Source organism: Diaporthe amygdali (assembly GCF_026229845.1).
Source record: "Diaporthe amygdali strain CAA958 chromosome Unknown NODE_38_length_435494_cov_65_447576, whole genome shotgun sequence".
Classification (NCBI taxonomy): domain Eukaryota; kingdom Fungi; phylum Ascomycota; class Sordariomycetes; order Diaporthales; family Diaporthaceae; genus Diaporthe; species Diaporthe amygdali.
This window is the reverse complement of record NW_026517058.1, coordinates 115,793-129,738: the sequence shown is the minus strand read 5'-3', so window position 1 is coordinate 129,738 and position 13,946 is coordinate 115,793. Positions and strand designations below refer to the sequence as shown.

General features: G+C 54.1%; 4 protein-coding genes across 4 annotated transcripts; 2 read left to right on the top strand and 2 right to left on the bottom strand.

The window, feature by feature from the left end:
* Window positions 1-772: 772 nt before the first annotated feature.
* On the top strand, window positions 773-2,387 carry J7T55_005291 (uncharacterized protein; the record flags this gene model as incomplete). Its single annotated transcript, XM_053133601.1, has 3 exons — window positions 773-900; window positions 955-1,154; window positions 1,213-2,387. The coding sequence occupies 3 exons, from the start codon at window positions 773-775 to the stop codon at window positions 2,385-2,387; spliced, it is 1,503 nt and encodes a 500-aa protein (XP_052988477.1).
* Window positions 2,388-3,082: 695 nt separating this feature from the next.
* J7T55_005290 (uncharacterized protein) lies at window positions 3,083-3,571 on the top strand (the record flags this gene model as incomplete). Its single annotated transcript, XM_053133600.1, has 1 exon — window positions 3,083-3,571. One exon carries the CDS (start codon window positions 3,083-3,085, stop codon window positions 3,569-3,571), a length of 489 nt encoding a protein of 162 aa, XP_052988476.1.
* A 1,418-nt stretch (window positions 3,572-4,989) lies between these two features.
* J7T55_005289 (uncharacterized protein) lies at window positions 4,990-6,682 on the bottom strand (the record flags this gene model as incomplete). Its single annotated transcript, XM_053133599.1, has 2 exons — window positions 4,990-5,696; window positions 5,764-6,682. 2 exons carry the CDS (start codon window positions 6,680-6,682, stop codon window positions 4,990-4,992), a joined length of 1,626 nt encoding a protein of 541 aa, XP_052988475.1.
* A 6,183-nt stretch (window positions 6,683-12,865) lies between these two features.
* J7T55_005288 (uncharacterized protein) lies at window positions 12,866-13,946 on the bottom strand (the record flags this gene model as incomplete). Its single annotated transcript, XM_053133598.1, has 2 exons — window positions 12,866-13,548; window positions 13,640-13,946. The coding sequence occupies 2 exons, from the start codon at window positions 13,944-13,946 to the stop codon at window positions 12,866-12,868; spliced, it is 990 nt and encodes a 329-aa protein (XP_052988474.1).

The following is a 13,946-nucleotide window of genomic DNA, read 5'->3' as shown; positions in this document are numbered from 1 at the left end:
GCAAGGCAAGCTAGTGCGAGTCACAGCAATGCGAGATACGCTGCGCCGCTGCTGCCAATGGCAGCTTGGTCACCACGCACAGGACGATTTTGTCAACTGAGACTGGAAAGTGAAGACGAGGCGAGTCACATCACCTAGAAACGCGGGGGGACTCTTGCAGAATCGCTACCCAACGGAGCGCATTTCAATGTTTCGAAGGCATGTGATATGCAGGTTGTAGATCGATGTCTTGATTGATCTAATAATTAGAAACCTTGTGCCCAATAATATCATTTGAATTTGTGCTGCACTATTCGTTCTACCAGCAAAAGTTGCCCACGTTGTGCTCAGTGGTTTCTTCATACGATATTATAGGGTCTTTGATACGAGAATTGATGGGATACTATCATTGTCTTCAATACGGGCAGCCCCCCTCTCCAGAACGGATATCGTCCAAATGTGGCGAGCTCGGATGACGGATCCCTGCAGTTTGGGTGAAACGGGAAGGCCAACCCGAGCTTGATCCGCAGGGTCGTCCCGCAGCAGCACAACGCTGTGGAGCCGAGAACGAGACCGCCGAGACCGCAGACATACTAGACTAGTAGACTCACTTCGTCGCGAGATATCATTGAGATAAGCCATCGGCCTGTGCACAAAGTCCTCAGCGATTGCACATGTGAGTGCCAGTTTCTGGGTTCCGAGTGTTGTATATTGGCATTTACAATCAGATCACCAAGTCTCCCGATCCAGTCTCCTGACCCAAGTTACAAGCAACATTAATAAATCTTCGATCATGTCGGACTTCCTCGCATCGTTGCAGGCGCCAAACGGGCGCACTTACTCGCAACCCTTGGGCCTCTTTATCAACAATGAATTCGTCAAAGGATCAGCAGAGAAACAGATTACATCCATCGATCCATTGTGAGTGTGTTCTCGTGCAGCACGTCGCAACCACCGCTGATTGCAAGCCTACAGCACAGAGTCTGAGATTGCGACTGTACAAACAGCTTCAGCGGAAGATGTTGATAGAGCAGTCAAGGCAGCTCATGCCGCGCTGAAGAGTGGCCCATGGAAGACACTTCCGGGTACCGAGCGTGGAATTCTCATGAACCGCCTCGCTGACTTGATGGAGAAGAAGAAGGAGCTGCTTGCCACTATTGACACATGGGACAACGGTATGGTTGAGAGGTTGCGTATGCACGTGAGACCGCTTGAGCCTGACATGCCAACTAGGAAAGCCGTACAAGGATGCCCTTGAGGGCGATCTGCCCGAGGCCATTAGCACAATCCGCTACTATGCCGGCTGGGCAGATAAGGTCTTTGGACAGACTATCTCAACCACGTCTGAGAAATTCGCCTACACCATCCGACAACCGATTGGAGTGGTAGGACAGATTATCCCCTGGAACTATCCGCTTTCCATGGCTTGCTGGAAGCTCGGTCCTGCTCTGGCCTGCGGCAATACCGTTGTTCTGAAAGCGGCGGAGCAGACCCCCCTCAGTGTCCTGGTACTGGGACAGTTGGTCAGAGAAGCTGGTTTCCCCCCTGGTGTTGTTAACTTCATCAACGGCTACGGGAGAGAAGCCGGCGTCGCGCTTGTAGAGCACCCGCAAGTCGACAAGATCGCATTCACCGGGTCGACATCTACAGCTCGCCAGATCATGACTTTGGCCGCCAAGACCTTGAAGAACATCACGCTCGAGACCGGGGGAAAGTCGCCATTGCTGGTGTTTGACGATGCGGATCTCGACCAGGCTGTCAAGTGGTCCCACTTTGGTATCATGTCTAATAAGGGTGAAATCTGTACCGCAACCTCCCGCATTCTTGTCCAGAAGTCTGTCTATGCATCATTTGTAGAGGCCTTTCAACAAAGGGTAGCCAGCACCAGCATACTGGGCAACCCTTTTGACGAGACAACATACCAAGGCCCACAAGTCACAAAGCAACAACAAGAAAGGGTCAAATCTTTCATCGACTCCGCTGTCTCTGAGGGCGCAACTGTTATGACCGGCGGGCAGAAAGATCTGCCTGGGGATAAGGGCTATTTTGTGCGGCCTACTGTGCTGACCAATGTCACCGATTCTATGACAGTGTTCAGGGAGGAAATCTTTGGTCCGGTTGTTGTCATCTCAAGCTTTGAAACTGAAGAGGAAGCAGTTGCTCGGGCAAACAACACAACTTACGGACTTGGAGCCGCAGTCTTTACCAGAGACCTAGAAAAGGCCCACAGGGTGGCGGGTGACATTGAAGCAGGTATGGTTTGGGTGAACAGCAGCCAAGATTGCGACCCCAGAATTCCTTTTGGAGGCGTCAAGCAAAGTGGCATTGGCAGGGAGTTGGGGGAGGCTGGCTTGGAGGCTTACACCCAGACGAAGGCCGTCCACATCAACATGGGCAATCGCTTATAACCTCTTCGTTGGTAGCCTAGACATTGTCAGCCTTTCTCAAAGCTAGGGGCTACAATGAAACTTGAATGACCAACTTTCAAATGCCTGACCCCCTCAAGTGGTAAACTCTTGTCACGGCTGAGTCAGTGTCATTACGGTCCCAACTCCCATGGCCAGTTGGCGAGTCCACGGACGAACCTGAAAAACCTGCGGGATATTGATGAGTAAAGATCAGATACATTTGGGTGAAATATGGCTAGTAAAATTGGATCGTTCATTGATAGTGCCTTGTATATAGGGACATCTTAAGCTATCTGTATCTAGCTACTGAGTCTGAGCGCTAGCCCAGGCCGGATACAATAAAACAATAAGGGAGTTGTTCACGATGCCATAGTATTTATCAGGTGTTGACATAGCCCGCACACTATTTAGAATAACTGATAGTATAGCAGAGCTAAAGTCTTAAGCTAGAACCTTGACGGAGGCATTAAGGCTGCTAGTGCCAGATTTAGAGAACTTCGGTCAATGAACAATATTTATTGACCGCAATGACATTTATTGGCCGTAAAGCAAGACCAGTCTATAAAACACAGAGACGTCAACCTTGCTTCCACATTGATTTACTTGTTGTTTCGCACACTGAACTACATTTTACAAATCTCAGACAAACTCACAATCGGAGAACAAAACATCAGCTCGATTCGATTGACATCAAGATGCATTTCCCCTACGCGATCATCACCCTCGCACTGCGCCTCCTCACCGGCAGAGCAGTCCAGGCCCCTTCACACGATGCACAACCACAACAACTCCCGCATTGCCCCGTCACCGCCGCCCCGCAAGGAGACACCTATGAGAGCATCCCTAGCAACGCATACGGGCAGCACATCATCGCCGGATCCGACGAAACTATAGTCATCAACAATAACAACAACAACGAAGATGACTGCTGCTGCTGTGTGGACGACGATCCTTCTCTGCAAGCAACATGCATCACACCACAAGAAGAAAGTGTCACCACCGAACCCAACGCCGCGGGTAGGGGGAGGACAGAGCAGCAAGGGCATCGGCGACCAGCCAACGAGAGGTCCTTCCGAGGTCGCTTGCTGGCTTTTAGCATTGCCTATTATTGGCTCCACCGCAGCCGCCACGGCCGCCGCCAGCACGGCGAGGAGTCGATGGGAGAAAAAGCTCGCCGTCAGTGAAGATGGCCCCGCAAAAGGAATACGCACACTCGTTACAGTTTTTGAACTGGGAATTACCGGCTTGTACAGATAAGGATGGGTTGGCGGCTGATACAGAGATCAAGTGATGCATGAAGAACAGTTTTAAGAACTTTGATAGGAGTTGTCGAAATTGCTAGTGGCAGGCTAGGAAATTCGGTCGAAATTAGGTCACAACATTGAAAGCGGAAATAAAATGTCATTCAATAATTTATTGATCGCAAAGCGAAAACAGTCTATGAAGTAGAAACATCAGCCTTGGTTCCACGGGGGTTTGCTCTGTATTTGCTCATTGAAACTCTTTTAAGCCCCTCAGATCCACTCATAAGATAATATCCATAAGCCTGGTTCAACATTAACATGCATTTCCCCTATAAAATCATCGCCCTCGTCCTGTGCCTCACCGGCACAATCTCGGCTCAATACGATGATGCACAACCACAACACCCGCAATGCCCGGCCAACCAGCGCATCTGTGACGTCCCTGGCAATCCATATGGGCAGGCTGCATGGTCCGAATCAATAGTCGACAAAGATGAGTGCAGCCGCGTCGACCATCCTCCCCAAGCACGCACCACAGAAAGCGCCACCAAAGCCAACGCCGAGGCTGATACAGAGCAACGGCATCGACGCAACACTGGGTCTTCTCGCCGGCAGAGAGGGACTAGACGAGCTACAAGAAGCTCAAAACGCAGGTTACGCAACAAGAAGAGAGTGGTGTTGAGGCACCCCCTGCCGCCGGCCAGCCTTCTCCACTACCGACTCCGCCAGTACTTCGAGGCCTTGTCGGAGGCCATGGAGGACCGGAGGCATGTTTACCGACGGATTTTTCCCTCAAGGAGAGATACACACTCTCATTACAAGTTGAAAGCTGGGAACTATGGGATCGTACTGCCGAGGATGGGTTGGCAATTGATACAAATATAATGTAGTCATCAAATTGAAGAAGAATGTTGAGGTCATTAAAGTTTGGTTAAATCAGACCCTGGTCCCTGTGCAGACTGGCTGGCCCTCAAGAAGCTCAGCCTCAGCCTTATCCGGCATTACCCTGAAGTCGCATACATACATCCGAGACATCCAATAAGTTCGCCGTCTTGAGGAAATAGGAGTCGAAGAACGCCGTACACAGGTAAAATCACGACGAGACATAGTTTATCCAATCCCGGCACCGTGCCCTGGCTTTACTGAATAGCAAGATTGATCAATTCCATACAAGAGACCGAGGTCTATTTCCTACACAAGAAAAATGCATCTAATTTTGACACCGCCACATGCAGAAAATGCTACTGCTCTGGGCGATGTCGGATATCATCGCAACGCCGCCATGCAGAATCATAACACCTCTCCGGGCCTCCTCTGCCGCACATGTCGGCACTCCCCTGCACTGTCTGAGGTTCTGCTTACAGAGCAAAGACGGCAGCACCGGCACCCATGGCCATGACAGCCCACAGACCAACAGCCATGTCACCGATGCTGAAGAAGCTCTTCATGTGCAGAGGGGTGGCCAGGGAGCTGCTGGAGGAGCTGCTGGAGGACTTGGAGGAGCTGGAGGAGCCGGTACCGGCGGTGGCGGTGGCAGCAACGGCGTTGGCGGAGCTGGCGCTGGCGAGCTTGGACTTGCAGTCTCCGGTGGCAGAGGCGCCGGACTGGGTAACAGCCTTACCATCGAAATCGCAGGCGTCAGAAGCAGACTTCTGGGCCTTGTAGTAGGTGTCGAGGACGTATCCGAGCTTCTGGGTGGAGTTGCACATGGAGTAGGCGCCGAAGACACCGGTGGTGGCGTTGCCGTTCACACCAGCGCACGAGTCAGGGTCCGCACCACAAATGTAGCTGAAGACCTCACCGTAGTCGTCCGTGTCCAGGCTGGAGGCAGGGGCGCAGGAGATGGAGTTGAACATGCACTCGCAGAGATCAGAGTCGGGAGTCGGGGGCAGAGCAGAGGCGGCAGCCCAAGAAGCACCGATAGCAGGGCAAGCAGCGGCCGAGTTGGTGGGGCTGTAGGCATCCATGGAGACGGAGCTGGGGGTGGCAGCGGCGATGCGGGAGCTCAGGGAAGAGTAGGCCTTGAATTCCTTGACGCTAGAGCTGTCGACAACGCTGACCAGACCTGTGCGAGAACATCGTTAGCCATCAAGCAATCACCACAATACTTTACACATGGGCAGCAGACTTACCATAGTCATTGGCCTCCTCGAAGTACATGTAGACGATACCGCCGGCAATGACCTCAGTCATGTCATCAGAGTAAAGCTCAGTGGTCTCCTGGAAGGTACGGCCAGCACCGCCATCGACGGTGTTGCAACCGTACTCGGCGAAGAAGACGGGGATGGAGTAGTTGGAGAAGAAGGAGACGACCTCGGAGTAGCCGGACTTCTCAAAGGTGCTGTCACCGCACCACTCGTAGATGTTGTAGCCCCAGAAGTCGATGGACTCGGAGCTCTCACCGCAGTTGAAGTACTCGGCCATGTTGTTGCGGATGGTGGCATCGTCGTTGGCGGCGTAACCAACACCGAGCCAGCGGTCCTGGGTCGAGTTGATGTAGGCCTTGGTGTCACGAACGGCAGCCTTGACGAAAGCCGAGGCATCGGTGTTGCTCTTGTTGTTGGAGACCTCGTTACCGGCGAAGAAGCCGATGGTGTTGTCGTACTTGGCCAGGGCGTCAACGACCGAGGTGTAGCGGCTGTACAGAGCGGTGCTCCACTCGGGGTCGCTACGGATGATGGCCTCGTCGGGCGAGGACAGGTCGGAGATGACGTAGATGCCGGCGTCGGCGAGCAGCGTCATGCAGGCGTCGTGGTCGGCGGTGGGGTCGATGGCGTAGGTGCGGATCACGTTGGTGCCGGCAGCAGCCAAGACGGGGACATCTCGCTTGCAGAGGGTCTCGTCGGACAGGGGGTCGATGTAGTCAGAGCTCGAGGTGGAGCGCTTGGCGGCCTCTGAAGAGCCAGTGTCCTGCTGGTACGCAACACCCTTGATGTAGAACTGGGTGCCGTTCTTGTAGAAGAAGTGCTGGCCCTTTGCGACGATGGGCTCGACGGCGGCCTGGGCACCGGCCACGAGGGCAGCCAGAGCGACTTGCTTGGCTGAGTACATGGTGAATGTGTGTCGTGTTTCCGTGGATCTCGATGTGTAAAGTGTGTGGTGGAGTTGATGGTGTGGCTGTTTTCACAGATTGTCCGTGGTTGGTTTTCAAGAGAGTGTGGTTTGTTAAATTAAAAATAAGACGATCTGGAGGAGGCAGAGCGTGTTAGCAAACATCTGGGTGACCGATTGATATGAGTTGCCTATGCTGTCGTCCCAGTGAAAAAGTGTCAAGTGAAGTGAAGTGGAAGTGAAAAAGCGAAGCGATGATGAGTTGTCCAGGCGGGTCATGAGAGAATTCAAGTCGTCGTTCTTTTTCTCTCGTGACGTTGGCCCATAGTAAACAGCCCAAAAATAGGCGGCTGGGTTGAAGGGAGGAGGCCTGCAAAGGACGTCGTCCGATGTTTTCACCGTTTGTCGCTTTCTGGGATGGGATGACGTTGACCGGACGTCGTTGTTTGGCATTGACGATTTTTGGTTGGTTGCATGAGGTCGGAAGGTGGGATGGGGATGGGATGGAGAAACAAGTGCAGGGAAGGCACGGGAAACGCGCAAGCACACACAGACAGCAGATGGCGGGCAGGCGCACCTCACAGGCAGAGAAAATGAACGTACCTTCAGCGAGAGTCAATGAGCGTGGTGAATGATCAAGTCAAACAAGATGGGCAAAAAAGGCGACAAGAAGTGCCAGAAGGGCAATTGAAGAGGCAAGAGAAGAGGGCCTGGATCAATTGCACACAGGTGGCGGATGAGGAGTGGGAAAAAGGATGAATGAATTGGAGAGAGGGAGGAGGGAGGGAGAAGGAAAGAAGGAGAGAAGAAATCAGGAATCGAGGAATTAAGGATGGAGCACAGCGAATCGTGGATGGACAAAAGTGGGCACAGGTACAAGCACAGGCACAGACACAGGCAAGACCAGTCAAGGTGTACAACGGATGGGAAAGGGGGTTGCTGCTTCCTAGGAGGAGAACAAGGAGAGCAAGGAAGGCAAGTCGCTTGTCACTGGTGATACGAGATGTGCAGGAGGTGTACCAGCCAGTCTCCGTATGGGGACCCGTACCACACAAAATCCACAATCCACAATCGACATCCACACATCCACCACAGTACGAGCCAGCAGAGGGCAGAAGGGAACGAACACAGTGTTGTGCCCAGAAAGAGCAGTGTACGTCAACGCCTGCTCGTGATAATTTCAATTTGGGCGGCCAGGGCTGCTAGGGTGGGAAGGTTCGCCCCAGGATGCAGGGAACAGGGACTGACAGAGGGACAGGAACGGGGACCGGGGGGAGGGGAGGGAAGGGTCGATGGGTCGGGGGACGCGGAGAGGGAGGGAAAGCACGAGGTACGTATCGCCTCGTCCACGCCTACCCGCCCTGACTGACTGGCTGCAGACCGGCTCAATTGGCTGAATGGTTGAATTGGGATGATGATGGGCCACTCTGGTTGGCTGATTGATCTTTCGTTGGCTGGATTGATGCATCGATTGACTGGACTGGGAGACTGGCTGACTGGCCTGACTTGACTAACTGGACTGACTTTGCCTGACTGGGTCTGGATTCTTCTGATTCTCAGGGGGCGTCAACTTTGGTTGATGCTAATTCCAGGTCGACCAGGTTAGTGGGGGGAATCATTCGGGATATTTGCTGGCTGCATCCCTGGAGGGTGCCTCGAGGTTGCCTTCGACTGGCCAAAACCGACCGGAAACACCACCTCAGGAAAATGGGACCATCCCAGCAAGAAGAGATCATAAGTGGGGGCATGGGCTGTGGCGATGCAAAAGGTGCAAGGTTGTAGAAGCCGATGTTGAAGACCAACCGATTGAATGAATGGAACGAGACAATCAACCAAGTCAGTTGGAGGCTGAGCACGGCACGACAGAGAGAGGGACACGAAAAGAGACGGGACAGTCAGAGAGAGACACCAGGTGTTGACCCAGCTCCCCGGTACTAAACAGTAAATTCTGTGTTTATACGGTAGACACAGTGGCTGTACAGCAGATACGGGAGATGCTTAGGTACATGCATGACAGGCAGCGGCTGGGCCAGTAGTCGGGTATCTCGTATCCTCCGAGAGCCTACTGTACTGTAGCAGCGACAATCCATCCATCCGTGCAATCAATCAATCAATCAATCTATTCAATCAACCATCGCTCGCTCCTCCTGGTTCGCCCTCCCGTCCCAATCCCACCCCCCCTATCGGCCCGTCAACAATCGCCCACACAGTGTATCTATGTCTTCATCTTTTGATCTGGGATCTGGCCACCGATCATTCAACTTGCCAGGAGCCCCAGGTGGTCAGTCGAAATGCAAAAAAAGCCGACCGTAGCTCAGTACCGCGAACAGTACATCGTAGTTCTCACAGCTATTTACCCACCACCACATTGGATTCTAACTAGTATTTTGACATAGTCGAAATCAGAAGCTTCTTCTGAACACATCAGTATAATTAAATTCAAGCACACACGGTGTGGTTGATGAAAGACTTGGATTCCAATGTGAAGGGTTTCGTTAGATTGTTAGGGGATTTGGGGTAACGGTCGGTTACTTTTGCATTTCGACTGGTGGTGTGCAAGACCGACTCCCGTCGACAGTGGCCCGTCAGTCTCGTCGCAGCTGGCTAGCTCAACGGATCACCGTCCAACACCGTGTAGATTTCTCACTTTGTGGGTTCGTTCAATCTGCCCTCAGTCACAGGTAGGTTGCAACCTGCATGAGCCATGGTGCACGAGGGGGCCAATCTCAATCTCCGTCCCTCCGTCTGGCCTGGCAGGCCCGGCCTCTCAGCTCAACGCTCGCATCTCTCAGCTCTCAACCTGCACTCCGTCTCGGCCTCGGCGACGTAGTCAGTCGGTCCTCACTGTCTCTCACGAGTCAATTATCGATCAACATCGTGTTCAGTGCCCATCATCATCAATCCAAAATCAAGCAGGCTTTCCAGCAAGCCCACATCCAACCGCGCACGCCATCACGGCTCAATGTTTGTTGCTTACCTTGTCGTCCTCGAGGCATGATGCGGCTCGAGTTCAATCAAGCAATCCCTCCAAGACGGCCAAGACCATTGGCATCTCGTGGCATCTCATGGCATCTGCTGGGCGGTCTTCTGGGCGGTCTTCTGGCCCGCAATCAGGGCTGGCCAAGCTGGCCAAGCTGGACAGGCACCCTCAATTGGCCCCGACTCTCTCTCCAGGCCCTGCAGCCCCTGCTGCTCAAGCGCCTTTGTCCAATTTCGCGGGGCGCTCCTACAGTGTGGTTCTGCCCATTCTTAGCGGCAGCTGCTGGTTAGGGCGCTCGTCTTGGTCCAACGGTTGTCCTGATCCCGCTGCAATCCCCTGCCGATCACCCGCGAATGGACCATTGATGCCAAACTGTTGGAACTCGTCCTGAGCCTTCTCTGTCGCACACTACCACGGCGCTTTGAGAGTTGAGACTGACCCAGGGGCCTAGAGGGGCTGCAAACCTGTCCAAACGGTGCCGAGTCTCAGCCTGACGCCGATTGACTGGGTACAGTATCGAAAGTGCTAATATCTACTGCTTTGATAATCTGCTATGTATACATGTTTACAGACTCCATCGCACCCGGGCCAGCAGCTCGACCTGCCCAAACCTCGATGGCCTCAACCTGTCAGTCGATCTGCAGTCTGCTCTGCCCAGCTTTCCAGGGCTAGTGCACTGGCGCGTCGGCCTGCGTGTGTCGGGGTATCCACCTGCACGGAAGCCCCTCAGCCCCTGTGCGGGTCCGGCTCGGCAGCGTCGTCAACCACCCCCTTTCTAGCCTTTGGCTTTCCCGGTTTGTGGCTGAGGTGGGCTGGCCACGTCACTGTGATGAGGCAGCTCCTCGTCTTCAACAACAAAACCCCCTCGTCGCGTGCCTGGCTTCAGACCATTTCATTTCTTGGCGGCGACGAGCGATATGGTGGTACGTCCACGGCCACGCCATCGTTGCTCTTGGCCTTGCCTGTGAATCGAGCTCTCGTCGCAGAAGCGGTACAAAGGCGTCGCAGGCATCACGGGCTCGCATTTCACAAACGCCACACTCAACAGCTGGTCATTTGTCCGGGTCTCACTCATCCAACGAATACGAGCGATGTCGAACGAGTTGCATGTTGTTGTGAGGCTCGTGTCGGGCTTGCAGCGTGAGTCTTCCGTTGGCCGTCTTGCTCGTGGGCCCCTGCGATCTCGGTAGGGCTGGTCTGGACCCTGTGGTCCTTCGCGACACCTTCTTGGGCGGCCTAGCTTTGTAGTACGCTTTGCCAACCTGGTGGAGTACCTCATCCCATAACTGATATGTTTCCCACCAGACTATCTTGGCTGGGTTCGTCATTTGTTGATTGTTACGGTTGGTTCCCGTTCTTCTTGTTGAGTTTGTTGTTCTTGATAATTGTGTGTATATGCGTGTCGACTTGATTTTCCACGGCTTGATTATGGGATCAATTGAATCCCAGTACAGTCAGCCTGGGATCGGGAGCGCCGACACACTCTCTTATATAACAACCCAGTGTTGCATTTTGGCAGAAAGTTCACAAGGCAGATCAATCAGTCATCAAGTCAGCCGTTCATCAAACGCCACGCTTGGCGACGATGACTCTACTACCGCTCAGTAGACGCTGCTACCCAGGCGCACGCGGGACATAAGACAAAAAAAAATCTTTGCAAGGCTGAATCACACCTGCCCAGGCGACCTCTGCAGGCTCCGCCCAGTCGCGTCAGCTGCCGAGATCCCGGGGCAACCCGTTCCAGCGTGTCCGGCTTGGCATGCTCCCGCAGCGGTTTTGAGACCTGTCCCCGTGATCCCATCTGAGCCACTGCGAACTGGTGACCGTCAAGCTTCGATGGCCTGTCTGTCTGTCTGTCTGTCTGCCTGTACGCAGCAGTCACGTGCCAAAATGCCGACACCGGTTACACGGATCGACTGGAGACTGCGAGATGTTCCTGTGGTACGCCCTTCATACCAACGATCGGTCGACTGGGCTTTAATTGTGCACATGCTGATTGACGCCGAGATCAAACACCCGCGCGAGATATGCGGGCTTTGTGCACGCTCACGTCTCCGCGCCCCCTATTACCAAATCGCACATCCTCATCTGAGCCTATCGCGGGATCGTCAACATTCTCTACTTCCTGACCTCGATCCCGGACTTCCCCAGACTTCACTCGTCTTTTTGGCGACTCAAGCGGTTGTAGCTCGGAGTGGTATCAGACAGCCTGGCTCAAATTGATGGGTCGCTGATGTGACATAGCAGCTCCGGTGCAACAGCTGCTCGAGGTGTCTTTCATATAAAGCCTTATCCTTCGTTTGCACATGCACGTCTCACGCACCGACATGCTTCATGACCGAAAGGGGTAATCAGTGATCGCACCCTTCTCAACACTGGAACCAACGATCGTTGAGTTTACGGCCGCCGTTGTTTGTGCTCAGGTGTCAAGACACCAGGGCAACATGTGATTTGCATGTGCGGAAGCATGCCCCAACTTGATTTGTTTGTTTTGCCACCGATCGTTTTCTTCGTGTCCTGGGTAAAATGCTTTGCGAATTCTCAAAGACCCATCAGTCGTGGGTATCATCACTCGTCCATACGGTCATGCTGAGAACGTCATGGGTGCAATCTTTGTGTTCTTCACCTCTCAAGGAGGCAAAAAGTCAGAATCGCCTAGGTATCAATCAATCCCGCACCATCTAAGCCCGCACCCAACTCCATTCCCCTACTTCTCTCTGTCATAGATTCTTTCATGTATCGCCACCGTTCACGGACACGTGGTGACAGCCAAGTTGCTGCCCCATGGGGTTAAAATTGGACTGTCTCGCCTGCTGCCTTGTCCAGTCACGATTCCTTGTTCACGTGCTCTTCTAAGAATGGGTACATTCCCGATCCCGAAAGTTCATGGGCACTGGTTCGATCATGCTAGGTCGCAAGACGACTCCCTGGCGTCGATACTCACAATTCATCGCAACAAACTCTCAGCCACAGTCACGCACTCAAGAAGTTGTTTTGGGTTCATTGTATCTGCATTGCAATTCCGAGATGCCCCGAGAGGATATTGACAATGGGGCTGGCGCAGCCCGAAGGTGGGCCACACACTAAAGTTTATCAAGAGAATAAAAGTCTATGTACATTTCAACGAAGTAGGTTCTTCCAACCACTCCATATCCTTCAATAAGTCGTATCTTACACATCCAAAAGAAGCCCGAGGTGGTTGCTTAGTTGCGACGCTTGACGTCACGAGCGTGACGGCGGGCCTTCTTGGTGCAAGAGCTCTCATCGTCACCACCGTCGGCGTAGCCTCCGGTGACGGGGGAGCCGGTGGAGGTAGGGAGGGTAGCGCCACCGGTCGCAGAGGCGGAAGAGCCGCTGCCGCTAGCAGTGGGGGTGGCGGGGGTGGTCGAGTTGGAGGAGCCGGAGCTGCCGGTAGAGCCACCGGTGGAGGAGCCGGAGCCGAACAGGGCAGGGCCGGGGATGGTGTACTCGGTCAGGGTGGTGTAGGGGTTGAACAGGATGCCGGGGTCGGTGGAGGTGTACAGCTCAGTACCCAGGGTGCCCTCGGGGCTCTCAGAGCCGCTGCCGGTGATGGCGATGTTGATGCAGAAGGGGTAGTTCTGCGCACCGTTCTCGGAGCCGGCGCCGTGCATGGCGATGATCTCGTGGCGGAAGACGTAAGGGCCCGGTGCCAGGGACGAGGGCACGGTGACGGACCAGGTGTTGTTGTTGGCGATCAGGTCCGTGGCAGCCCAGGTCTGGGTGTCGAGGTCGATGCCAGCCTCGTCAATCTTGACCCACTTGAGGGTGGTCTTGTCGACGGTGGAGCAAGCATCGTCGGCGGTACCGCAGTTGGCGACATAGGTCAGGACAGGGCCGATGTGGGACTCGGGCCAAGCGGTCCAGTCTGTAATGTTCCCGAGATTAGTATTGGGTTTCACGGGGGCAAGTCGAGAGGGGATTTCCATCATGTTTGTTCATGTGGATGTTGGACTTACAGAAGTCGACCTTGCCGCCAGCGGAGACGGTGCCGGTCTTGGCGGCGTTCTCAGCGTTCTTGTGGCAGATGATGTCGGAGGTGGCGTAGGCATCGGGGGAGATGAAGCCGTTGTCAGTGGCCTCCTCGTACCAGCCAGCCTTGGCAGGGGTCTCGCCCGTGTTCTGCTTGGTGTAGTAGTCGTTGAGGATGTAGCCCTCCTGGTATGCGCCGCCATCGGTGGCGAAACCCTGGACGATACCGTGGGCAGCGGCCTTGGAGGCGAGGACAGCGCCGGCAAGGGCGAGCTTGGAGGTGAAGGAAGGCAT